At 41.9% G+C, this 26936-nt stretch overlaps 1 protein-coding gene across 5 annotated transcripts in view; it reads left to right on the top strand.

Moving 5' to 3' along the window:
* jade2 (jade family PHD finger 2) overlaps positions 1–26936 on the top strand; it is a 156931-nt gene that overhangs the window by 114181 nt on the left and 15814 nt on the right. For 4 of the 5 annotated variants that reach the window (XM_035624728.2, XM_047330483.1, XM_047330482.1 and 1 more), the window contains 2 exons: positions 10093–10210; positions 19961–20092. In XM_035624728.2, coding sequence (XP_035480621.1) covers positions 10093–10210; positions 19961–20092 — 250 coding nt within the window. The remainder of the gene's footprint in view (positions 1–10092; positions 10211–19960; positions 20093–26936) is intronic. The other variant, XM_047330485.1, reaches the window with a different exon arrangement.

Genomic DNA, 26936 nt, shown 5'->3' with positions numbered 1-26936 from the left:
GAGCGCATGGAAAAAGAAAAGAGGAGTACGTGATTGTAGAGGAATGAAAGGAGAGAGAGGTGCAGAGTGTGGGTGTCACTAGGTTTATTTAGAGTGTATTGCTTTGGCAGAGATCCAGCTCCCCCCCCACTCCTCCAACAGGCTTGTGTGTGTGTGTGTGTGTGTGTGTGTGTGTGTGTGTGTGTGTGTGTGTGTGTGTGTGTGTGTAATCCTGGACACATACATGTAACCTTAAATGTGTAAACATGTAAATATGAACATGCATGTGAAAAGTGTGAGAGCTTTCAGAGAAGAAAAGTTATAAAACACGGAGACTCACTAGTATATGTAGATACAGTATATGTGAGGAAAACACACACACACAAACACACACAGCCAAAAGCTGAATGTCTGAGCTCTGATTGGAGAATGATGTTGCCATGGATCCCAGGTGGGAGTGGCTACATTGTCAGAGACTGACTAGCAGGAGCTAATAAATCATGTAGTTTGTGTATGTGCATGTGTGTGTGGAGGCATTTGGAATGTTTGCTTGATTGTAGTGTGTGTGTGTGTGTGTGTGTGTGTGTGTGTGTGTGTGTGTGTGTGTGTGTGTGTGTGTGTGTGTGTGTGTGTGTGTGTGTGTGTGTGTGTGTGTGTGTGTGTGTGTGTGTGTGTGTGCTGTAAATCTGGGAGGGTTTCACAATTCTTCAGTCTGCAGAATTCAGCTGCAGCAGCCTCGACTGTCTGCTTGTCTGACCCACTTTTCCTCCTTCCTTCCTTCCTTCCCTCTTATGTTAGCTCCATTTGTCCTTTCTTCTTCCTTCCCTCCTCCTTCCATCCCCCTTTTTTATTTTTCTTAATCCTTTCTTCCCTCATCCCTCTCTGTCTTGTAATTTGGCTAACTGACTCAGCATGTCATTTGTTCTTATTCGTCTGTCTGTCTGTCTCTCTCTCTGTCTCTCTGTCTGTCTGTATGTCTGTCTGTCTCTCTGTCTGTCTGTCTGTCTGTCTGTCTCTCTGTATGTCTGTCTGTCTGTCTCTCTGTATGTCTGTCTCTCTGTCTGTCTGTCTCTCTGTCTATCTGTCTCTCTGTATGTCTGTCTCTCTGTCTGTCTGTCTGTCTGTCTGTCTCTCTGTCTCTCTGTATGTCTGTCTCTCTGTCTGTCTGTCTGTCTGTCTGTCTGTCTGTCTTTGCCTACAGTATGTCTCATATGCTATTCCTGACTTGTGTTTTTAAAACTTTATCAACCCAGCATCCATATTTTCTTCTCACCTTGAGCTTCAAGTCCAGTAAATGCTGGTCCTGCTGGGGCTGGCGCTAGTGGCAATCATAAAATCATAAGTAGCAGACCAAAAACATACTTTTGGTCTGTACTCACAGATGAAGTGAAAGCATCACAATAAAGTTATCCATACTGACAGACATTGTAGTGCTCCTCATCGTTCCTGTCGCTTTCGTGGGGATGACGTGTCCTGCTGACAAAGGCTGGGGCTTGTTAAGAGGGTGGGTGGGCTGTAGTTTGGGCTGTTTATCAGTAAATAAATGCTACAGGATCTCAAGACCCAAACCATGTTCCTGTCCTCTCTCTGCTGTCAGATGCTCCGGTGAATTACTCACATATTCTGCTCCACCGCCAACAAACTGCTGTCAGATATAGCTATGGCAACAGGATAGTGAGTTACAGGGTAATTCTCTCATTGACTCACCACTGCTGTCTTTTAACCTACAGGATAAAGTGTACTCTTAATTTTCCACTACTGTCACACACCAATCTTCCACCTATCTAAAAATAGAAGTAAGTCCTTCTCTGCACAGGACTGTGAGATAGAAATCTAATATTGCACCGTACATTCAGGCTTGTTGAATCCAGATATTGCTGAGTATTATCTTGCTGGCACCCACTTGCCTTTCATGCTTATCATCCATTTTCGGATCTTGACCAGTAGTCAAAGAGCTATGATAATGCACACTGGCCAACGTTGCCCGCTGACAATAGTTTTGTAGTGTTATAGGGTTGTTCAGTGGGTGAAATCAAGTCACATGTTGTAGTTTTTCTGGTCCTCTGAAGGGCATTACAGAGGGGGGGAAAACAAATTACCACCAAGTTAGTTTATCCTCTGGATAGCTGATAACATCTGAGGGTCCTTTACGAAGCACAACGCAAATATTTGTGTACCTGCTGCCAAGATCTGCTTTTATTGCAGCTATTATTTCAGCCCACAGTATTTGATACAGTCTGTTCAAGTTGGCACGGCAAAGTAGGTCAAGTTTATTTGTATAGCACCCTTAAAGAACGGATATATGTATGTCTCAAAGAGTTTCACATATGGCATGTGACAAAACACCGTGTTACAGCTCAGTCCTTGATTTTGCGTGGGCACCTGCATGCCACCAGGCCTTTGTGCTCACTGCTCCTGATCTCTCCAGAAACACTCAAACTTGATGATTGCTGTTGCAGTGTTATTGCAGAAGGATAGTGATGGGGTCGACCAGCCAGATGTTTTACTCCCAAAGGTTCAACAGGTCCGTTCTCTGCTATTGGAAAAATAAGTCATTCCTTTGCTGTCCGCACTCCATCTTTGTTGTGGAGGACTAAGGACATAACTTTTTATCTCAAAAGTTTTTTATAAAAAGGATTCTTGGATGTAGGCTGACCACAATGATCACCTCGAGCTCTTCTCTATTTATATAGAGAAACAGAAAAGTGTTTCTTCTAAATTCACTGTGTAAGATATTTACAGTTGGTAAGCTCGTCTTTACTTTTGACAATATCACATATATTATAATGATCAACAGCATAGGTTTGACTCTAGATGCTACAGTATGTCAATTTCTTGTTGGGTGTCTTCCATCTCTAATTGGTTCTCACTCTGTATTGGATGATCAATAAACTGCTGACGCAGATCAATAGTCCGATAAGATTCACCACAGATCTGTGTCACATGGTATTGATACAATATTGATAGCTTTGTCTGTGGTGTTTGTCCATCCACCACGATTAAATCATTATTTAGATTGTGTGTCATTCCCCCATGGTCGAGATATCTGACAACCATGAGCTTCACTTTATTTTTTGGATTTGAAGTAGGAGCGGTAGATTTACCAACTGTATGTCTCTGACAGTTTTTTATTTTCTCTCTTAAATTCGATATGTGACAGATGAGGCTGCGATGTGTGGGACTAATCTAACTGTTCCTGTAGGAATATGAAAATGATTTATGATCTGTTGTACTGGCTTTTTGCTTTGAATGGTGCACATTGCTGGGGTGTTATATTCTTGACTATGAATTGTGACGGAGAATCTTTTGCAGGATGTGACATGATGCAAAGTTCTTATGGACAAATCTTTGCCAACTAACAGTCGTAGCTGTAAATGCTTCTGATTGATTTGTTGTGATGAAAATGTTTCATTTAGCTTTGCAACTCTTTGTTAGTGCGCATAACACTGATCATTGTATTCCTGATACATCAAATCTTACAATAAGTAGAGAACTTTTTAGGACACACACATTCATAGGGCATCATGAGCATTCATTTGGAATAGTGTTTATTGACCCATGAAAAATGTAAGACCGATGTTTGACCCCTTAAAGCTCTTGTTTGGTATCCACCTTCATCTGATGGGAAATACAGTATATAGCTGTCTCATCTGTGGGTTGACTACTAAACAAGCAGCTCCTTTCACATTCACAGATGTTTGATCCAGTAATAGCATAAAACTATTGATTATGACAACTTTTGAATATTTTACATCTACATGTGTTTTGATCGGTGAGTCACCAGTTATTGTTTACTGTGACTTCTTTATCATAGCAGTGTGAACAACGGCGTGATCTTTTGCTTTGACTGCTTTAAAAAAATGTTGAAGCAAATAGCAACACACATGTAAATCATCCCAATAATCCCAGCAGTGCAACTAATAGATGAAACATACATCAGAAACGCGGTGACAAATTTGTTTGCTGTTTAGACTCGTAACCACGGCAGAACCCCATCGTATAACAGGCTGTCTGCATTTAAGTGCACAGTCCATTTTAATTATTCCACTTGGGATTGTCTTGTTAGTAATTAACCCAGCCTCTCCATTTTGGGTTTAAGGTGATATTGGGCCAATTAAAGATCAATAATCCCGATCTTTAGCGGGCTGCCTCCTCACAGTTGTGCCTGGCGTATTTCAGTGCCAGTGAACAAACGATGGTGCTCATTAGTAGGCGGCAAAGGTTTGCAGTCAATATGCTGGGAGCTGAGAGGCGTCAGGTCAATACAGATCTGAGCTGGAAGTTGGTTTGAAAAGTGAAGGGAGAAAGAGGCTCTAATCTCCGTTATTTCTCGGCTCCTTTCAGCTCCTTTCTTCTCTGACTGAGTAGCGTGACTCATTTGGCTTAATGAAAACAAGTTGTGTTGTCATCCTTATGTAATGTTTTTTAACCATCTTTACTCTACTGTATCTCTTCTTATCTCTTTCCCTCTGTAGCGTCTTGACAGCAATTTGCCACGTGTCCATTTATCACCTAAATCAATACCATGAAATCCATTTCTAGCCACAGTCAGACGCTTAGACACACAGACACACACTTTCTTTTATTTTTCATTAGTTCCCAGAAAAGCCCATATGAACACATGTTCCAGTTTTCTCAAAACACACACACACACACACACACACGCTCTGTCCCCACTGGGTTTTTATCTGTATCTCACAGATCAGTTTAGCAATTAGTCCTGACGCAGCTCCTGCCTTTCCACCTGGGTAAGCAAACACATGGGCACACACTTACTTTCTCAGACCCACACACATGCTATACATACAAAAATGCACCTACACACTGCCTCCAAACAGAAAGAGAAGTTCATTGATTACTGTATATTGTTTATATTGTAGATTCTACTCATTGTTAAGTGAAAGGGGGCAGAAAGGAAGACGTTAAAAGCCATTAAAAACTGAATATACAATAAATGCAGACTTTTTGGGGGGGGTTTGTCAGTGAAAAAGCAGCATTGAAAACACCATATGGCATGTGTGGACAGGATAAATAAGTGAATTCATCAAAGTAACACAAATGTTGTATTAGGTAGCAGGAGCAATGAAAACACAAACAGTAGCAGATTAATAGAAATACCAATATATACATAAAAATAGAAAGACCAATATATTGACAGGAATCTGATGATCCGCCACCGACACGGTATTGATATAGCACAGCAATTAAAAATGTATTGGTTGTAGTTAATGTTAATCTCTTTAATTTATTTGTTAACTCATTTTTACGTGAAGACAGTTTGACGTGCAGAGGTGTAAATAAAAGAATTAATAATGAACTGAATTCAGTTTCATGATCCTGGTGTTGTTCACACAGTCTCTCTGTCACACTCAAGGTCTACCTGCACGAAACGGAGCCATCGTTAATGTCATCGGTAACACCAGTGCTGAAAAAAGTGTATTTTTTTCAAAATTGTCACAGTTGATCTAACTGTAAGTTTTTATGGCAAAGTTGACCATTCAACTTTTAACTTGCAGCACATATCTTAACCACAATACTTAAATAAAATACTGATGTAGTTTTCGTTAAGCCAAATACCAACCGGCTTATTTTTGTTTGTGTGGCAGAAAATAATCCAATGTCTGTACTGAAGTGCTATAATTTTTCTTGGTGACCTTTGGAAAAATGTGCTTAAAATTTGTGCATATTTGGATGGAAAGGTTCCCAGTTTATCTCTTCTCTATAGTGCACACACACATACACACACACACACACACACACACACACACACACACACACAGAGAGAGAGGGGTCAGCAGAGCATTGTCTGTCATCAACTACTAATTACATCAACAGGTGTCTGGCAGTGGGCACTGTGTGTGTGTGTGTGTGTGTGTGTGTGTGTGTGTGTGTGTGTGTGTGTGTGTGTGTGTGCGTGTGCGTGTGTGTTTGTGTGTGTGTACAGTATAGTTTGTGTATGATCGTTTATGTGTATGTCAGGGTGGGAGAGACATGCGGAGTGTAGAGGGAGGTGATAATACACTCTAACAGAGAGGATGAGAGAGGCTTCCAGTGTGAAGGTTAGCGAGATGGTGACAGATATAGACTGTGCGGTATGCGAGGTGATGTCTCCGCTCAGCCCACTTAATACGCGTGTAATGCTGATAATCTTCAGCATGCCGTGTCATGGATGGATAGGAAAGAAAGGAGTCGCGGGCACTTGTTGAGGGAACCAGTACCAGGACTAGCATATAGATGGATAGAGAGAGCAGGTTATGTCTCATACGTTGTTCAGAGACCAATGGAGGGACAACCATTGAATAGTTGAAGGTGTACTGGATAGTCTGTATGGCTTTTAAAGTCATGCTTGGACTTGGATACTATTACCAGTAGATTATGCGTTTTTTGACCTTTCAAGTCAACATGACGATTTGCACGTAGAAACAATTTGTTTTATCTTGTCTTTCTGCAACAGGGCACGATATGCACCACAGACTTCATCCAAACATCAGAAAATATAGTGATCTTTACCTTTTTATTCATTTTGCACAAATTGTTGTCGTACAATATGTATTAGTTGTGGTTTGATTTCTTTTCTTTTTTTTTCTCCTAACCCCTGAACATATTTCAAGCTCTGAAATGTTACTTGCTTTCAAACCCTGTGTATGTGATTGAGGCTTTCAAATGTCTTCTTTTTTTAAGTGAGCGAGACTTAGATGATCTTTGCTGAATTCGCCGGCAGAGCCGCCTTTGTTGCCAAGTAATTTTAAATGAATGTAACCCAACACACGCTCTCAAATTTGTGTCTGTGGGTTGACGTGTCGAAATGGGACGGATAAAAAGCGAAGCAGTGCTGCGTTTGCTGATTCCGAGATAGATAGCTGCTCAGGATGAATGAATAGACTCAGACAGCGAAGGGTGGAAAAAGACTGATGGAGTTAAAGAGGAATGAGGAGCTGCACTGACAGATGTGTGGACGAGATTAGAGGTTTTAGGACAGATGGGAGGATGGGGGAGGGATTAAATTGTAGAGGAAAGAATGACAAAGGACAGAGTTGGTAAAGGGCAGGAGGCTGTAACAGACAGAGGAGATGGTGAGAAAAGGTCAGCGGCTGCTTGTACTCAAAAGAAAAACAAATTCACATCAGGTCACTATCTAAACTCAGATACCCCTTATTCCTTTTGCAGAATTGACTGTTTAATGTATAATTGTATGAAACCCTTACACAAAACAAGACAGTTGTTTGAACCATACAGTTGAATGTTTGATATATTGCCCTAATCATCTGCAGCACAGCAAACAAAGCTAGGATACTGAAAATTGATCTCAGCATTTGTCGTTGCTTGTATTTAAAACAGTGAAACTTAGAAATTGATTTTAACATGCCAAGTCCAAAAAACAGTGGCGGAAATCCAAAGACCAGAAGTTACGGGAAGTCATGAAGAAGTGAAGTGGTTATTGAGCAGAAATGTATTTATGCAATTCACTCATACAATAGGTGAAATGTTAAAGTAAATTTCCATCAGCGAACAGACTTGTGGGGCATTCGTGTTTCACCTTCATCTTCCGACAAGACCGTTGATTCCTAAAATTGTATTAATGTTTGGAGAAGAGAGAGAGAAAGAGAGGTGAAATTCAACTGAGCTGTTATTTTCCATTTTTTTTCAACGCACTTCTTCCTCTTTACCTCCCATCCTGCTCTCTTGTCCCTTGTCATGTGTCCAGGCAGGTAGTTGTTTTTAAAAACAGTGTATATACACACGCACACGCAGACACACACACAGTGTCCTAATCAAAGCCAGGCTCTGCACATTGTGTCCCAGTTGAGCAGCTATTTTTATCTGCAGCCCTCTAACAGGGATGGAATGGGTCAGATAGGCCAGGCTGACGAATCTATCACGACCAACAGATAAACAGTCAGCTTGCCGTGCAGCCAGTACACACACACACACACACTCATACATGTGTACATGTCTTTCTATGGTTATGTGAACATTAAGTCCTCATAACCGTAAAAAGAGTGTGTGCACAGACGCAAACATGCACGCGGGCGCGCAGACGTTCAGTCGTGTCACGTTGGCACCGTGGCTGACAATCATGACACACTTGCTGAATGTGGTTATAGAGGCACATGATTACTGATACACCATTGTGAGAGAAATCCAGTTGGCAAAGATCCAGTTTCTGGCTTGTTAGTTTGGGAATCGAAGGCTTAGTTTCTCTCCCTACCTCACTCTCCCCCCAGGTTACTTTGTTGTTACTGTAAAATCTTTGCAACGCACAAACTACAGTCTGCACTGACACTCTGACACATTGTCTGTAACAGCTTGTAACTGTTTGCTTTGAACTCAAATCATTCAACAGCACCACAACAGCTATAAAACTCTGCTACGGTGTGCATGGTGCTGTAAAACACATTTATACGACAATAGGGCTACAAGTTGTGCACTAAGTGCCATCTGTGATTTATATTACTCCCAGTTCACTTTAGCTGTATTTGTCTGTGCTGCTAAACCTAATGCAGATGACTCTACATTAGGCTAAGTACAGTACATCAGAATCAAATCCGCATCTTACAATTGATGTTACTTTACGACTTTCTCTCGCAATTAGCAACTGTCACATCTCGAACCTCTCTGAAGCTGTTTTCATACATGACCTGCGGAAAATGTGTCCGCAAAATTGGGTTCGGACATTAACCGGATTGACGAAAGCTGAAGGAGATTGTCTGGAACATTTCTCACATCTGAACTTAACGAAATTGTTCCCATTTGAGAAAGAGCACCTACCCCTTGTATTGTTTTTCTGTGCAGTTACTGCACAAAACAAGTCCTCATTCTTCAATGAAATGAATGGAGAATTCACTTTTTTTTTTTTTTCAGATGTACTTGGTGTCTGTCTCTCTGGTCATGGCTTGCTCTTTTCCCTTTGGAAACACGTTCCTGGAGTTTCCTGTCATATTCTAAGCCGACATGGGTATCCACTCTCTGCAATCGTTTTATTTGTGGACAAAAAAAAAGAATTCTGCCAGCATTTAACAACAACTGTAGCTGGGGAATACACTTCAACTCTCTTTCATTAACTTTGAATCTTGTTTACCTGGTCTTTCTGCACCGTCTCTCTCTATTTATTTTTTTTCTGTCTCTATGTATCAGTCTTATATTCAGACTCTTAACTCGCTTGCTACTTGCCAATTCAAAACTGTAACACACACACACATTTACGACCACAGCTTGTCTTTATACATCCATATGTGCTCGACACAAACATGCACACTCACACATTCATCTCCCGGCTCTATCCACTCACACATACAGTGCTTATAGGACCATATGATAGTAATTTGGAAGCATGGAGAGGCAGGAGGGCTCAGCTGGAGTTTATATTTGAGTGGAAGAAGACCCAGTTTATTGGGAGGAAACAGCAAGTCGCCGCTTGACTCTTACCTCTGATTCGCTTATTACAGGATGCACATAAACCTGATGCTGTATACTGCTGTGCTGATGTTTTTAACCATAAGATTTTCCTAACTTTGCATCCGGATTCGGTCATTTTGTGATGTGATATGAGATTTTTAGCGAGTCCACATCAGGAAGTCAAGTCAGATTTATTCATGTAGCACATTGAAAACAACAGGAGTTGAGCCAAGTATGAATAAAATGAAAGTAAACGCATCGCAAGAGAAAGATGCAACAAAAGACAGGCAAAACAAAAGTGAAAGATAAAAGTAGTAATCCTGAATTAAAAGCAGGAGTAAAAAGGTAGGATTTTGAATTATATTTGAAATGATCGATAGTGTAACAAGACCTAATGTGGGATGGGAGACTTTCGGAGCTTGGGGCAGCTACAGAAAAGGCCTGCTCCCATTTAGTTTTTAGACGACACATCAGTTTTGTTGAAGGGAAGACTAATGTGACCGTACATTTCATGTGCTCTTACACTAAAACAATCGACTAAAATAAGCTCAGTTGACCTGCAAAATGTTTCCCTGTATTAAAATCTTCATGTCAGCCGGTCGTAATATTCATGCATCTGTTATCCTCGCTGTTGAGATGAGAGAAGATGAAACGTGGTGTCTGTGTTGCGGTTCTGTCCTGCTACAGTATGTGTAACAGGGATTTCTTGTGTTCCAGGTGCGTAACCTGTGTTACATGGTGACACGGAGGGAGAAGATGAAACACACCCTGTGCGACCTCCAGGAGAAGATCTTCCACCTGCAGATACAACTACTGGAAGAGGACATGGCTGGAGGTAAGAGAGGAAAACATGAGTGTGTCAGTGGATCCTTTTTTTTATTTTTTAAATTCCAGACACCTGAACTCACCAAAGTGGGAAAAAAAAAAAAAAAATCCATTACCTTTCACTCTCTCCAGCACTGTAGCCAAGACCACCATCACACACTCTGTCCACCCCAAAAAAACACAGTTTGGAAAGCTCAAGTGCATAACGGTTACTGTATATCCAAACCCTTGTTGGCTGAGTGTGGTGGGTGGACAGTTTTGGAAAGGGCCTGTCATCGTTGCATTTGCACAGTAGACCACACTGGATACCTGCACAGCAACGAACACTGAGCACTGGAGTTTTATTTCCTATCCACCACATAGACGACTGACCCTGAAGCATCTCACGCAGCTGCCCTGTGGAGCAGTGGATGATGCTGTGTTGACTAGTCTGCTCACAATGAGGTTTGTGACTTAGGTGTGTGTCAGGTTAAGAGGAGTGCTTGAAAAAAAAAATTTGAAAATGCAACATGAAAAGGTTTAGTTTGATTATTTTAAACTAACAAGTAATTTGTGCTTGTTTTAATTAGCTACTCCACAATGTTATTTTTGCCTTGACACGGATTACCTTGCACATTCATACAGACTATCTCCGTATGTCGGAAGGGGCGTCTGCCCGCCCCTGATTAACCCAAACATGTCTGCTTTCATTGTCAGTGTAAATATCTTCAGTTCCACCTTATGATAGTTGGGGAAGGTCAGTTTCATTATAATGATTTGTCAGGTGCTTGTGGTTCATTGCGTACTGCTTTTTCTAGTCTATATCTCTCATATATTTTTTACATACTTAACATTATAACTGACAGTTATAATCGGTATCACATTGGCTGCCAGACTTTCAAGCTGTAATGGTGATGATGGCGAACCTGGGTTATGGAGATGATGGTTAGGTTAAGTTGTTAAAAAAAATGGCCTGTATTTTTCTGGGATAATGTTCAGGAACCATGTTAGCTCTTGTAGTCGTGACCTGCAGCTGTAGTGCTGATGACAGTGATAGCTTGTTGTCATGGTAATACCAGTGATGTCTCGCTGGCATGGTAATGATAGTGAACTCCAGCCCCTGTGGCTGTGCTGTGCTCTCCCCAGTTTGCAGCATTCATCATTGCTGAGGAAGGCTGCACACACATCTATGCTCTCAACTAAATCTTCCAAACAATTTCTCTCTAACTCCCTGTCTCTTACTAACACACACACACACACACACACACACACACACACACACACACACACACACACACACAAGCAGTGCAGAGCTCCTGACTCAGCAGACTTCTGCCATCATGTACCGGGAGCTGTGCTCCTGGCACTGAATGGCCATATCTATTCACACTGCCACAGGAGTTAGATTAGAGAGGATTGGTGTGTGTGTGTGTGTGTGTGTGTGTGTGTGTGTGTGCGTGTGTGTGCGTGTGTGTGCGTGTGTGCGTGCGTGCGTTGGTGCGTGTGTGTGTTAGAGAGAGATGGGGAAAGAGGGAGCAGTAGAGAGTGAAGGATGAGGTTGTCTGCTGTAATTATTTGTCGTGTCTCTCACCTTGTATCCACCTCTTTCCTTCTCCTCTTTTATCTTTCTCTCTTATTTTTTCTGTGTCAGTTTCTCTTCGTCCTCTTCTGTAACCTATTTTCTACTCTATCTGTTTCGGTCTCTCCCATTCACTCAATTTGGTTAGGGAAAAATGTCCATCCCGGTTTGATAAGAAGCCAAACACTTGACCCTCCTGTCGGATTTGCAGAACTTTACCACCAGGTGGCCCACTCGACTTAGCAGATGCTCCAGAGTGAAACAGAATGGGACATAGGGAGCTTATTAATGGGAATGTAGAAACTCCGGTCCACTTGGTGGTGATAATGCGCGTCCAAGCTTGTTTTTCAACCTCCAATAAACAGTGAATTAGAAGAAGCTTAGAGTGGAGCGGTGACACAGTCAGCAGCATAACTGAGGGTGACACATTGTGTTTTTTTTATTTCTCATTCGATCATTCAAATTTTTTTGCATCAAATCTGAAATTTTGCCATATTGCAGCAGTTCAAATTTTGTGACTAAGTCCGCCATGTCCCTTCTCGGGGTCACCGCCCCAAAGAAACCAAGAACTTTCCCGTAAACAGACCCAATATGTGTTGTGAGCGTCTTAATCTGAATCTGAAATTTGACAAATGTTGGTTCGGCTGGTTTGCATGAAACCAACCCAGTTTAAACGCCTAGACCAGATCATCAAAACCTGTTTTCGTCCCAACAACATCCATGGTGTCCTTCCATGATTACATTTCCCCCGTCCTTCTCTGCCTCAGTTGTCTCATCACACCAGGTCAGTCGGGTTCTCTTACTATGTTCTTCTTTGGTCCCTCTGACCCCACAAAGTGATTTTGTGATAATATGTGACACTGAAATCTGAAGTCTACGTTTTGTCGACAGTGCTACAGAACATGTGTTCCGATGGTTATATTGGTCACAGCAGGATGGAAAAGAAAGGGAAAACCAGAAATGAAAAAGGTCTCTCGGGGGAGAGTATGTAAATATGCTGGATGTGTTTTAAAAGAGGCCATGTCGCAAGTGTTTACTCTCTTGGCTCTGTGGTTTGCCAACCATTTCTAGGTGTCAGAGAAAGGCTTTCACATAGTCAAATCTCATTTTCTCAAAACCTGCAGACACACTGAGCCCAGACCCTCCACCAGCAACAGCGAGCGTCCTCCCCACGTGTCCCGCGGGGCTTGTTTCCATGTGGAAAACACACTTCCCTCCTCTGACCCAGCTAGAAGAGAAACCACTAACCTCCGTCCCCCTGTCCGCCTCGCACGGCACTTCATCTGTCATGTTCCACACTCCGTCCGCCTGTCCGTCCTCCGCGTTGATCTGTCGGTCACGTCAGCGGCTGCGCTCGTCATGCTTTGCGAATGCTAGCATGTTGCCAGCAAGGCCGACGGGTAACATCCCTGTAGTCTCACATGCCCACAGAGCAGCTGCATGATGCCGAAAGTCCAGAAGAAGTAAACTGCGTCCCGTATAATTCAGCAGCCAGCAACGCATACTGTACGTGATGACATGAGTGAAAAGTTCAACACCATGATTCCAAAACCACAACAAGACAGAACATGTTTTAGCCAACAACATTTAACTGATTGGTTTTCGCATAGCAGATGCTAAAAGGTCCCTGTTGGGATTCAAAGCAAAGTGTTGTCAAGAAGTTTGGTTCATCATGAAATGTGCAACGCTGGTCTACACCTCAGGCCTGAAACAGTTTCCGGGCCAGTTTCAGAATCAGGCCCCTGAGGAGTCTTGCGTGCGTAAAATGCTATCATCCGCATGCTAACGTGCTCACATTGATAATGCCAGCGTGGTGACGTTTAGCGGGTGCAACGTTTTTCTCATTGCCACCTCCGTTGACAGTGTTGCGACGCTGTCGTCGGCTAATTATTGTAGCTAATGCTAGCATGTGGAAGTCTTAACCGGAAGTCGGGAACAAATTGCAACTATGACCTGATGAAAGCACAAGATGAAAAGTTTAGGGACGACCAAAGTTACCCTGAGGGTGAATTTAATGACATTAAATCAGCTTAATCTTAATATTATTAAATAAATAATACTGGGGGGGGGGTTTGTATTAGAGAAGAATTACAAAGTGCTTTAAAACAAGCATGTAAAAAAATGACTTAATCGATAAGAAATCTTAGATTATTTAAAGGAAGTCACTGTGGCTCAACAGGAACTTTTAGTACACTTCAATATCCAATATAAACGTTAGGATAAATTTCCCCTTTATCTATCATGACACTGACACTTAGTTTGTTATTCATTACAGCTGAGACGGACACTCGATTCATACAGCTGATCAGTTTTCTTGTAGAGAGCATTGCATATCCATAACCATAATCTTATAAACACGTCTTATTAAGTTGTAGGTCATTATTCTGCAAGTAATGTTTTTTGGCCTGCGAAGAAACATTGATACACACACACACACACACACACACACACACACACACACTGCACAGTGTCATTGTTATGCAGGAATTGCACTACATTTACATTCTGGCTCAAACCAAACTGTGACAAGTTGACAGGGGTTGGTGTTGGCGGTTTGTGTTCTGTAAACTACTCTTAGAAAGTGTGTGTGCGTGTGTGTGTGGGGGGAGGAGGATGGGAAAGGACAAGAAGGTGATGGGATGAAATACAGAGTGAAAGAAGATAGGGGAAACAAGAAGGGCACTGATGAGAGAGAAAAGAGAATGTGAGTGTGACAGGACAGAAGAGAGGGTGGAGAAAATGAGGGAAAGCCAGGAGAGAGAGAATAAAACGTCCTCACATTGCACTAATGAGCTCAGGTGAGAAATGGGACACGGTGGCTCCACACACAGACACTCACACACTGCAGTTCAGCGCACCTAGAGAGAGGGAAAATGAATCACGCACAAAAAGGACCAATCCCCTGGTGCTGTTGCGCCTTCCATTCTAGAAAGGGAAGGAGATTTAGAGGGAGGGATGATATTGGAGAGTTGGAGAGAAAGGCAACAGCCGCATGTAAAGCCCAAAGAGGGGGGGAAAAGCAAAGATCTGACAAAAGTGTGTTTAAAAAGGTTCCCTCTGCCGATAGTTGGATTTGTGCTGAGATTACAACCTACAGGGGGGAAGCTTCCACGTGTTCAAGCGGAGCCTGCAGGCGTCCTTGAAAATGCAATGACTTAGTTTTCCTCCTTTTCCAAGCTGTAGAACATATAAAAGAACAAGATCAGATTGGGGGGGTGGTTGTTGAAAAATGATCCCTGGGAGATCAGAGGATTAGATGGTCCTTCTGTCAAAACAATGTGGGAGCTGTGCAAGGACGACGTCCCTCTGGGAGTTCCCTCAAAGATCCCCTGGCGTTAATGGCCTCCACAATTTCAGCAAAAGCCATAAAATAAATTGGAAAAGGGGAGAGAAGTGTCTGGTAGATGACACTGCACTCTTAAAAATCCTCTCTATCGAAAGAAAGTGTAATACACTCGTGCAATACTCCTGCCGCCCTCAAACGGCTTTAGCAATGAAAAGTGCTCTATAAATGAAATGTATTATTATATTATTATAAACTAATGGCACATGTCAGAGTTTATTAAGGATTCACAAAGTCCCGATGTAGTTCCCATTTTCAGCCACATAGAATTACTTTCGGCTATCAAAAAGCTGGATGTAAGCATCTTGTTCAATCCACCACCACCGCAGGACGTGTTAACTGACTTCAATTCTTCCCCTGACTTGTGCTTTTCAAACAATTTTTGCAATGTTGCCGGGATAATTCCTTTGTCTTCATACTGTCAGCTTTATCACAATACAGACTAACCAAAATGTGACCCTTCCAGATATGGCTGTGTACTACAATTTAGGTGCAGCTGTTATGCAAAGAGCTATTTTGCATTTTGTGTATTTGATATTGATTGAGATCACTTTTGTAGAGATCGTGATCAGTGTAAACACAGCTGCATTGAATCCCCTGTTATTCAGTGTTAAAATGAGTATTCCGTGTCGTCTTTTTAATTTACTCCTGCACCGCTGTGGAAATTGAGATTGAAGGGACCTGAATTACAGCTAAATTTAGATCCTGGTTCCCCGGGTTGAAATACAGAGAAAATATCCAAGTTCCTTAAAAAAGTCTCTGGGTTCCTGGAAAGGTTCCTGCTGTGTCAGAATACAAACCAGTTGTTTTATTGGCAATCCAGCCTCCATTTTGGCTATTGATTAGGTTCCGACATTCACAAGTGAATAGCACATCAAGCGCTCTGGAAACGTCCTTGTGCTAAAAACAAACTCAAGAAACCGCTTTCATCTGCAGGTGAGTCAGAATCGACATCCAGGCCATAAATAAAATTGGATTTTGGGGATTCAAGAGCAAACTTCGGTCGGATGTCTTTACTGCTTTAGTGTCAACTGGGTTTCAGCCACATCGGTTCATAGTTGCAGCACTATTGTAATTTTCACCACACATAACTTTTACAAGAAGTCTGAGCCTCCTTCTTACCCAGGAGATGATCTGTCATGGAGCTGGAAATAAAACTCATCCACACTTTTCACACCTCATTCCATCCCATTTCATCTTCCTAATCAGCATGCAACCTGTCAGCTTCCATTACGTCTCCTCCACATTTATTCTTCCACTTCACGTTGTATTTCTGGAATGGAGGCATAGCACAAAACCCGTCAAGCCTTTTTGAAAACACGAATGTCCCCAAGCACAAGTGGAATGCTTTTAGGCCAAAATAAACATACACACTCTCAGATGTTCTTTTCTTCTCTCTGTTGCTTTTCGTTTTAAACAGCGAGCATTGTGCTCCTACTGAAATATACGTTCACACTCTCTCTTCCCCTTCTCTGCTCTCTCAGTGGTCACATGAACACACACACACACACAAACACACACTGTCAGTGTGAAATCTCTCTGGTCTCTCACAGCTTCATTCATGCATGTCCTGCTCCTCCATGCTAAAGCAAGCATGAGGACGGCCTACTGCTGGCTATGACAGCCACACACAGACACACACACACACACAGTGTTGGCATCTACCTTATTGACGAACACATACACACCATTCACCTACAGTACAATACCGTACATTTTACTTAAAGCCACACAGTATTTTTCTGACCACGTTAGAAGCACAGCTCCGTGGATGGCAATTGTTAGACTTTTTAGGTGGTTCATTGTTTTGGAGGACGACTGGACAACTATTGGAAGCGTCCAGATGAAAATTTGTTCAGACATTCGTGGCTCCCAGAGGGTCAATCCGTCTGACTTCGGTGATTCCCCTGACTTCCTGCAGCACAGGCAGGAGCTTTAAGCTTATCATGTGAAATATGTCAACACCTACCTCATGAGTTGGCACAAACTTTTGTACTGACATTTATGGTGCCGAGTGCGCTCTAATGTCTCGTCCACTTACACGACCATGAGGTTCACACCCTTGTGAGTGGAATGTCTCAAAAACTGTAGGACAGATAGCTCTGACGCCAACATTCACCTGAGGTGGGACTGTGATAACTTTGGGGATCCTCTGACTTTTCATCTTTCGCCATCACCAGGTCAAAAAATGTAATCCAACCAATACTTAATAGCTGTTTTCAGACATGAAGTCTTTTGAAGAAAATTGAACTTTTTTCCGGAGTTGGCCTTTCACATTTGACGAACGCAGGAGATTTGTCAGAGTCAGACGTGTTCACACAAACAGGACAATTTCCTGAACATTCTGTGGTAGAGCGTTTTATGTTTTTCTTTATAGTCATCAACATGCCCACTCACTCTTTGTCAATCCTCAGGAGGTTTTCCTGCCGTATTCTCACATGCGCTGGAAATTTTACTAGGGGGGCTGGCCGGAAAACATCGGGCAAATGTCCGGCTAACGTTGGTTTATAATCACACACAAGCAATATTTATAACATTTCCATCAGCTGTACTAGTACTTTGAAGCTAAGCTAAGATGTTATAGAATTTAGTTCAAGGCACCGTCGCTGTGCCAAATTGGATCATCCATGTCAACTGTGACTGTTGAGAGACACACATGAACAAATAAATACTGCTTTTCTAAACCTCTGTATAGCTGCGCTGAGCCCGCAGGTGCCACCTGCTGCACTAATGTATGCACATAACACACACGCACACACACTTGTACACACACACACCTCCATGAGCACGATGACACACAGCAGCAGGAGAGTTAGTTAGCCGTGCAGGCAGAACTCTGTGTTTGTGTGAACAGCAGGAGACTGTTACTACAAGACATCCCAACAATAAGGGCTTCCCAGGTCACAGAACGAGAGACACACAGAGAGATCATCGCTGGGCTTTATATGTGAGTCACTGGAGTGTGACCGTGTGTGTGTCGGCAGCATTGCTCACATGCTGTGTGTGTGTCTGTGCGTGCAGACGTGTGTTAAACGTACAGGTGTGTTTGTGTCTGTTGAATCCAGAGTTGAGCAATAATGACTTTTATTTCTGTCTTGTCAGTAGAATCGTGAAGATGATAGCAGTGAATTAAGAGCTGAAAGAATGAATGAATTATTGATTAGTAAATTGACAGAAAAATAATCTGCAACCATCTTAATAATCAATATTTCAATTTATATTTATTTTTTTCCTCATTATCTAAATGAGGATTTAGAGGCGCAATGTGAGGACTTTGTGCATGTTAAGCTATTAAGAAACTCGAAACTCATTATTTTGATCAAAACAGGCTAAATAGCTTTATTTATTTAGTGGCGCTCAAAAATGTTATCTGTCTGTAATTACTGTAAGACTGGTGTAGCAGACTGAATCATACTGTCAGGTGTTGTTCTTCTTTTTGTCTCTCATCGTGTGTACATATCATTTTTCGCTGTGTTACCTGCCATTCTCCCAGCTGGAGGGAGTGAGCCAGGTCTCCTGCAGTGAGAGGAGAGCTCGCAGCAGGGAGGCGCTCTGCAGGGCTCTGTTACATGTCATACAGTGCTGACACACACAAACACACACACACACAGTCTGTGTGTGTGTGTGTGTGTGTGTCAGCATGTTAGACAGTGTTGTAGTTTTGTTGTTTTGGTTTTTTTCAATGGAGTCTGAAAGGTGGACTAGAGTGTTTGGTTTTTGTTTGGTGAAATACAACACTCTTCATAGATAACCAGATGAGTCCCCATGAGTCGTCTTTTTCTTATATTAGCTCTAAGGTTAAATGAGGTATTGTTCATGAATTGCATGTGGGCTTTAAATCTGACAGACCTACACTCAAACTTTAACTAGAATGCTAATCTAAATTCACAACAAGCATTGATATCCATCCTGGTCCTTTAGGTTTTATCTGACAAGATGAAAAGTGTAAATATGCCACTGCAGCTTCCATATGATACAACCTGTCAATGGAAATTACACTAATTGGCCATGACGTCCTGAATTTTTTATCTCTTTGTGGTGGAGATATTTTCCGACATCAAAGAAGCTGCTGTCTGACATTGCGAGGATGAGGATTCACATTCTTCAGAAACAGAAGGATCAACACGTTCCTTTAGCATTAGATTCAAAGTAGAAAACATTTGTTTTCGTAGCAGCAATCTTGCAGAGATGCTTTTTCACAGAGACACAGTGTAAGGCTCCGTATGTTATTGTGTTCTCCTGGTAAATCCGCTGGCTTTGGGTCCTGCAACCGCAAATTGACTTGCAGGTTTTATCAGCCTTTGAGAATTACTTCTGCTGGGTGGCTCACCCAGGATGATGTCAGTAAAAAAACATTTCTCAGTCAGAAGCCTCGAGCTCTTTTATGAACGTGTTTCAAAACACAAACAGTGAATTCTTGGGGGCACAATCGCACAACAATGATATCAAAGAGTGTATCTTAAATATGTGCAAACTACATCCTCAGGCCCAAAAGTTCAACAGAGACTTTTCTCTCCACTTCTTTTACCATTTGTTCTTCTTTATTTCTCCCTCTGGCAACTGTCCATCTTATAAGCTTTGTTTATATCCAGATGTCAAACTCTACTGTTTTTTTTGTATTTTTCTTAGCTGATTTGAAGGAAAATTATATCCTTAAAATCTAGTTATTAGCATGATTCCTTTTTGCACTATATTTCTCCAACGTTAACATTCATTGTGTGTTACTTTTTCAATCAAATTCTCCCTGAATGAAAGTAGTTCCGAAGGCTCAGTGACACTTTCCAGCGAAAAAAACAAGCTCCAATTGAATAAATCAACTAAATCTTTAACCTGAGCCCGTGTTCTGTGTCTCCCTGCAGAGAAAACCCAGAAGGGAGAAAAGAGGAAGCAGAATGGAGTGAAGGAGAAAGGGAAGGAGAGAAGGAAGAGTAGTCCTGAGAAGAAAAAGGAGAGATGGAAGTCAGAGAACGGCTCCCTGCTTAAAGAGCTAGGTACATCAACCCAATACACGCCGCTTGTGTGGCGTGAAAATAATGTCTTTCTTTCTCCAACATGTTGAAATGTGTGTGTGTGGGTGTGTGTGTGTGTGTGTGTGTGTGTGTGTGTGTGTGTGTGTGTGTGTGTGTGTGTGTCTTTGCGCGCGTCTGAAAAATATGCCTATATGGTGTGTGGGTGTTCGTGTGGGTGTGAGACCTCATGCTGACATCAGGTCAATAATTTATTTGAGGCAGTGTTTTCATACACAATCTACTAATTCATACACTACAGCTACAATGCAATGATCATACTAAGACATTATAGCCGGACATCTCGGGGTGTTCATTTTGATTTCATCATGATAGAGACTTTATGTATCTGTGGAAATGAAATATTGATGCACCAAGAGCGCTCCATAACAAAATACTGTTTCCTCCAGCCATTTTCAGAAGACTTTCCACGCTGGTGTTTTACCTTTTATTTTATTTTCTTTTTTATCAAATTCATACATCCATCATCAGTGTTGTCATATATTTTCTGTGCGTCGATCACTGGGGATACATGGTCAGATCCAAGGGTAAAACCAGCTCGGCGCCTAGTTCCAATTTTGTAAAAACACGTGTGTTGTACATAATGTTGCCATCAAGGGACCATCCTCCCATCTGCCGTGTCAATATCAACACCAGCATCGATATGTTTCCTCGCTGCACAGTCAGATATATTTAGTTTACAGCTCAAGTGTGCGGTACCTCTTTAATGGGAGCTGACTGCAGCTCAGCCCAGTAGGTCTGATGTGATACATCGATCTGTTGGCAGTGTATCGTGACACAGACGGACCGAGAGGAAATAAAGGTGAGGCAGAAAGATACAGTAAGGCTGGATATTATAAAAATGTCATCCCTGTAAATCACGCTGACCTTCTCTCAGCCTCTCTGCAATAAATAAATCACTGTGTTGAAGATGGTAGAACTGTAGAGTTACAACAGAAGTTATGGCCATACAGTGAAGGATGGCACTGGCTAATTTTGAGCTCGTTATGGTGGGCCCAGCGAATGGGTACGGTAGTATTTAGTGCCTGTCACATTTTCATTTTGTCACTTGAGCGGACTTTGTGGTGACCAAAATAACTTCAATTGACAACAAACAACCTGTTGAGGCAAATCCTAAATTGTGGTATAGACTCGACCTTCTCTCCTGTCCATCCTCTGTGCTTCTGATGTCTTGTGTGGTTGAGAATCAGGCAGGTCTCACCTTAAATAGGCAACAGACAACTTTCGTGCCCCCAGTGGTTCCAGGTGATATTATTGTTTGGTCACTGCAGGTAAGGACGCAGGTACTTTTCCTCGGAGCTCCTCACACCGTCTGCCCTTTGCAGCACTGGGGATAGAACACTATTCTCTTCCTTGTTTAGATCAGGCAGTGGCCAAGAGAATAACATGGTGAAAGCAAGGCTTATAGTGGACCAATATAAGAGCAGATGGTGTCCTCTTTCTATCGCCATTACACTGTGCAATCTCTTTTAACATCATAATGACAAAAGTTGTCTATTTCCGCTTTAAGCCAAGGTTTTACGTCTACGATGTCAAATCCAAAACGCCTCCACACAGCACATGTGGTTTGGTGACAGTAATCTTTCAATACGGCAGTAGATCGTAGTGGTCGTGGTCTGTCAGTGTTAATCTTCGTTATTAATGAACGAATGGGAGAGAGACACTGACAGAATAAGGGAGAGAGAGGCTTGTCAATGTCAATCCTCATCGGTGGCGAGATGAGGGCGGATGATAACAGTTGTCTGTAGGCGATCCATTACCCACCACCGATCATGACAGATACCAAAAGGAGATTGTGCATGCAGGTTGTGTGTACGCAGATATATTTGTTTGCAGCCTTGAAATTTGCTGCCATTTAGCCGACACTCGTATCCAAAGTGACTTAAAGGGAACAAGCAGATAAAGGCTCAGTGTCTCGCCTGAGGACACTTGATGGACAGACACGGCCTCTGTGGTGATTTAATCTGCAGCTTTCAGGTTGTCAACTCATGACAAGCCACCTGCCTTGACTATTGAGGTGCAAATTAACATTTCAGTTCACAGACATCCTCATAGAAGTTATAAAGAAGCAGTTTGTCCATCAGTAAGCAGCGCGAGAGGTTTCTTTATTTTATTTTTGCACTGAACAGCAGAGACATTTTTGACCTGGAGAAGGCTGGAGAAGATTTTTCTCAGGCAATTATCCAGGTTCATGTTAGCAGGGCTAGAAACGTGTGGACTGGTGCGTTAGATCAGAGGTGCAGATACCAAAGCCCGTCTATTCAGAAACATTGGAGTTTGTGATTTTGAATTGAATCTGATCTGTCTGCTCGTGTCCATCTATTCACCTCTTCGTCTGTTGACGTCATTTGGGTTGACAGGCTTGTTGTTTTCTAAGTCGGATCTCCGATGTGTCCTCAGCACCCGTTAAAGTCGTATTTCCTGACATCCCAGGAACATCCTCAGTTTGTTTTTTGTTTTTCAGATGCAGCTGCTTCATGGGGCAGTAAAGTAGTGACAATAAGATGAGTTAGTGCTGTCGGTCGTGGCACAACCAGAGCGCACTGACAGGATCAGTTTCCTCCTTTCCTCTCCTCGCAGCTTATCTCTTCACCCTTTGTTTTTTGGGGGAATGTTTCACTCCAAAATCACATAATCATTGAACGACGCATGTGAAGTGGTTGATAGTGTAAAGATTTAATCAAAGTTGATGCTTTCAGGGATAGTATAGGAAACCACATGCTTAACGATATATAGACTTCTGCACTGAAAATATTTGATCGTGGGGTTTTATTTTTACTTTTCCCTCAGATAGCATCTGAAAAATAAATATTTTAGCCCAAGTAGTGACATAGGAAGCTATGTTCAAGTTCCCCTATTTTGTCTTCATAAGCAATACACACATTCTTAAAATGTATATTACACATATTTGTGGTTAACTGTGTTTTACTATATTGTCATTGAATTAACTTTTTATGAACTGATCTCCACTAATGATGGTTGTCCATAGGAGGAGTTATAGTTGTTGACAAATCAATTTAACTCCTTACAACTACATAATAGTTTGTTATAATCCCTTAGTTGAATATTTATAGACTATATATAAATTCTTAACAGCAGGACTCAGTGTTGTCGGTAAAAAATCAAATAGTTATTTTGTGAGAAAAACAATAATGAACATGCAGACAATGAAATTGTTCCACAGCAAAGAAACACACAAGTTGTGATATACTTCATGTTTGTGTGGGCTAACACAAAGAAAAAACAAAGCCCTCCACATCTTCAGGCTTCCTCTAACAACAAGCCGCTGTGAATAGTTTCTATGTGTAGGACGTCAAGTGGGCGGATTTGTTGTCTTACATAATGCTTGTTTATATTTATCCAGATCTAATGAGTTTCGGAATATTCCTGCCATGACATTCTTTGGAAGAAAAAAAAAGATAAAGAAAAAACCTGTGGGCTACACAATTACTGTACATGATTCATATCCTGAATGAGAACGGGCTCTGATGATTAATTGAGTCTCTATTATCTTTTATACTCCTTTTATCTGAGGCCTTGTGTGCAGAGAAGCACCTACGTCATGATGGATGATATTTATAGATTATAACATATCGTGTATACAGCGAATACACTATTTTAAAAATGTATATAACATGAAATCCATACATACATTCAGAGAGATTCAGTTTAAAGACTGATTTTTTTCTCCCGAGTTAAGTTTGTGGGTTTTATGGAATCAAACACGATCAACATTTTTCACCATTTTGTGACATTTTATGGACCAAACAATTAATCGATTAATCAAAAAATAATCGACATGTGAATCAATTATGAAAATAATCATTAGATGCAGCCCTACTTGCAAAATACAATGTTGCTATCGAGCTTCTCACCCACTTACACACACACACACACACACACACACAGAGCGATGACGCAGGACTTTCTCATTTCATTATTTAACCAGAACTGAGCAGAGCCAACTTTCCCGTGGAAGTGAATTCATCAATAAACACAGATAATACAGAGGACAGGGGAGTAGTTTTGCTCTGCTTCACTTTCTTCCTTTTCTGACATCATCTCCCTCTCTCCTTTTGTATTCATCTATGTTTCCACCTCGTCTGTTTTTCACAGTCAATCTGTCTCCTTTCCATCTCCTGCTCTGTTGTCATAACACTCACTGTTCCTGTTTTTCCTTCCATCTTTCTTACTCTCCATCTCTCTGTCTTGGTCTTTCAGCCTGACTGCTGAGGGAATGGGGGGCTGTCGCGTGATGAGGAATAAATGCTGGAAATCATCTCTCACGTTGTTTTCCAATGGAAAACAAGCCCATCTGTGTTTGTGGTGTGTTTTTGTTTGTGTCATGCATCTTTGTCATATGTGTCTTTCTTTTGTCAGTGTTAATATGTATATGCATGTATACACTGTATGTACGTGTGTGTGTGTGTGTGTGTGTGTGTGTGTGTATGTGCGCGCGCATGTGCATCATTTTTTTTTCCCATCGTCTGTGTGTTTGTCTTGTTTGTGTTCAAATCTAACTGTGTGTGTGTGTGTGTGTGTGCGTGTGTGCGTGTGCGTGTGTGTCAGGCCATCTGTTCTCTGTCGGGTCTGGTCCTGTATCCCAGGGCTTTGTCTTCCTCTCGGTGTTCTGGGATCAAGAAGACAGACACGTACCATAACTCCCTCTCAGATGTACTGTCCCTTATCCCCACTGTTTATTAGCGGGACCCATATGCCAGTGGTGATTGGAAAAGGGAATTTGAAATCCTCCTGTTGCCCGCATAGGCACCGAGGAGTTTCATCCTTACAACTGAGATCCATTATAAAAATTGGTTAAAAATGTACCCCAATCTAATCTGCTTGTGTTTGAGTGTTGTTAGATGTTGCACTTTAGTTTTTTGCTGGAAAACAACACACGAAGAATCACAACTACAGAGAGATGACGAAATAAGTTATTGCCTCTCAATGCCCTCCAAACCTGGTGCAAAACCTTTCTTGACCAACATCGGTTGTTCTGTGATGCCATCCTGCGAGGTTTCGTAGCTACAGAGACAAAGTCAAAGTTCACTGCCGACAAGGCTAGCTGTTCCCAAAACTGTTTCTTTAAATGCACCATGACCTTCTAAAACAAAGTGTTGGTAAGTTAATTGTTAGTGCTGGTCTGTGGTTGCACTGCCATGGCTAAAAGGTGAACCATCCATTCAGTTTAGGTGTAATCAAAGATGGAGGAGGATCCAGTGCCTTCCTTCAGTTTAAAGGACATTGCAACACTGTCAGTGGGCTTCCTCTTGGAATAAATATTGTTCAGGGATGTTGGGTCCTCCAATCTTTTTCCCCCTTAGATTAATAACATCCGCCTCCTTCTGATCTCTTTGAAATATATCCTAGAACAACAGAAAGACTGCAGGGCTATAACAAAATCTGTGTTACACTGAATCCCTTTAAGTTGTTACAACAACAGGCATTTAGAGAAAAACAGAGACCTACAACAATATCTTCAAGACACTGAGAGGACGCGAGATCCAAAGGATAATACAACTCTTCACTGTGCTTTACTGGTGTAAATCTATGAACTCTCTTTACCAGACCCCCATTCTGTCTCAGTGCACCTCTTGACAGTAAACTGAAGAAGCAGCTGCGGCAGCAGAGCAACACCACAATGGTCTTTAATATGGGATGTTGAAAAGGGGTGTTTCTCCAGATGCAATGTTAAGCAACAGCTAACATCAGGATTTATAGTACGGGACAGAAATTGAACATGTCAACAGACGACACGGTGACGTGTCTTCGGTTTCCCTCCTACCATCCTCTCCTCTCTGAACTCTGCTTGCTCTCTCCTCTCCTCGATCGCCCCTCCCGTTTTCTTCACACTTCCTCACCATCTCTTTTTTTCCCCCCTCCGTCACCTACTCCCTCCCGCAGAGCTTTCCTGACTCCTGCAGGGACATGCTGCGTCATGGAAACGGCCAGTGCTTGTGTATGTGTGTGTGTGTGTGGTGGATAGCTGGTGTTAGAGCCACCCCAGCAGCCTCCTGCCGTCCTGCTTGGCAGATTATTATAGGCAGTGAAGATTAATTATGTGGAGGCTGGAAAGACGGTAGTGAAGAGAGAGAACGTGGCTTAGACCTTAAAAAAATCTGCATGCACTTATCAATGATATTTCTTAATGTGTTTTTTCTGCAGGTTTTTTGTCAACATCAGGGGCATTTCTGATCATGTTTATATGTTTATATGTTGCTACATGTTGTTACGATGCAGTTTTTCCTGCGGATCATGACAGACTCCTCGTGTTCTCGTGCAAAGGTTAATGGTTGTTCCTGCCTGAATAAGATTACTAGACTTCATTTATTTTCCCATTCACTGGATGACTCCTTCTGAAGATTAAGATCATTTTTGATGTTGATGCACGTAACATTTGGCCTGCCGCCATATCTACAAGGAACATTTTCCTTTTCTGCATCTGTAATTGGTCTGAAATGATTTAAGGATTGTTGGTCTTTATCACAAACACAGGTCACGGTGATTGTTCTTTGTCTACACGTTTGTGTACTGGAATTTTTGGACAACATGTTGACAGTGTTTGACAGTGATTGTCTGTTGTCTGTGATAGTAATTCATCAAAAATATGAGAGGCTAAAATCGTTATCATGTGTGGAGGTCTCACTGTAATGATCCCACTTTGTGGGAAGGTCTTCCTCATAAGTAACTGCAAGTACAGATTGTCTTGCATGTCTTAGGCACATCTTTCTGGGGTTTATAGATGACAGTTTTTTCATTGTCAACTCTTCCATTTTTGAGACATTAAATGCAAGGCACATTTTTGAAT

Source organism: Scophthalmus maximus, chromosome 2 (genome assembly GCF_022379125.1).
Source record: "Scophthalmus maximus strain ysfricsl-2021 chromosome 2, ASM2237912v1, whole genome shotgun sequence".
Taxonomy (NCBI): Eukaryota; Metazoa; Chordata; class Actinopteri; order Pleuronectiformes; family Scophthalmidae; genus Scophthalmus; species Scophthalmus maximus.
The sequence above is the reverse complement of the archived record's forward strand: the minus strand, read 5'-3'. Positions and strand labels throughout refer to the sequence as shown.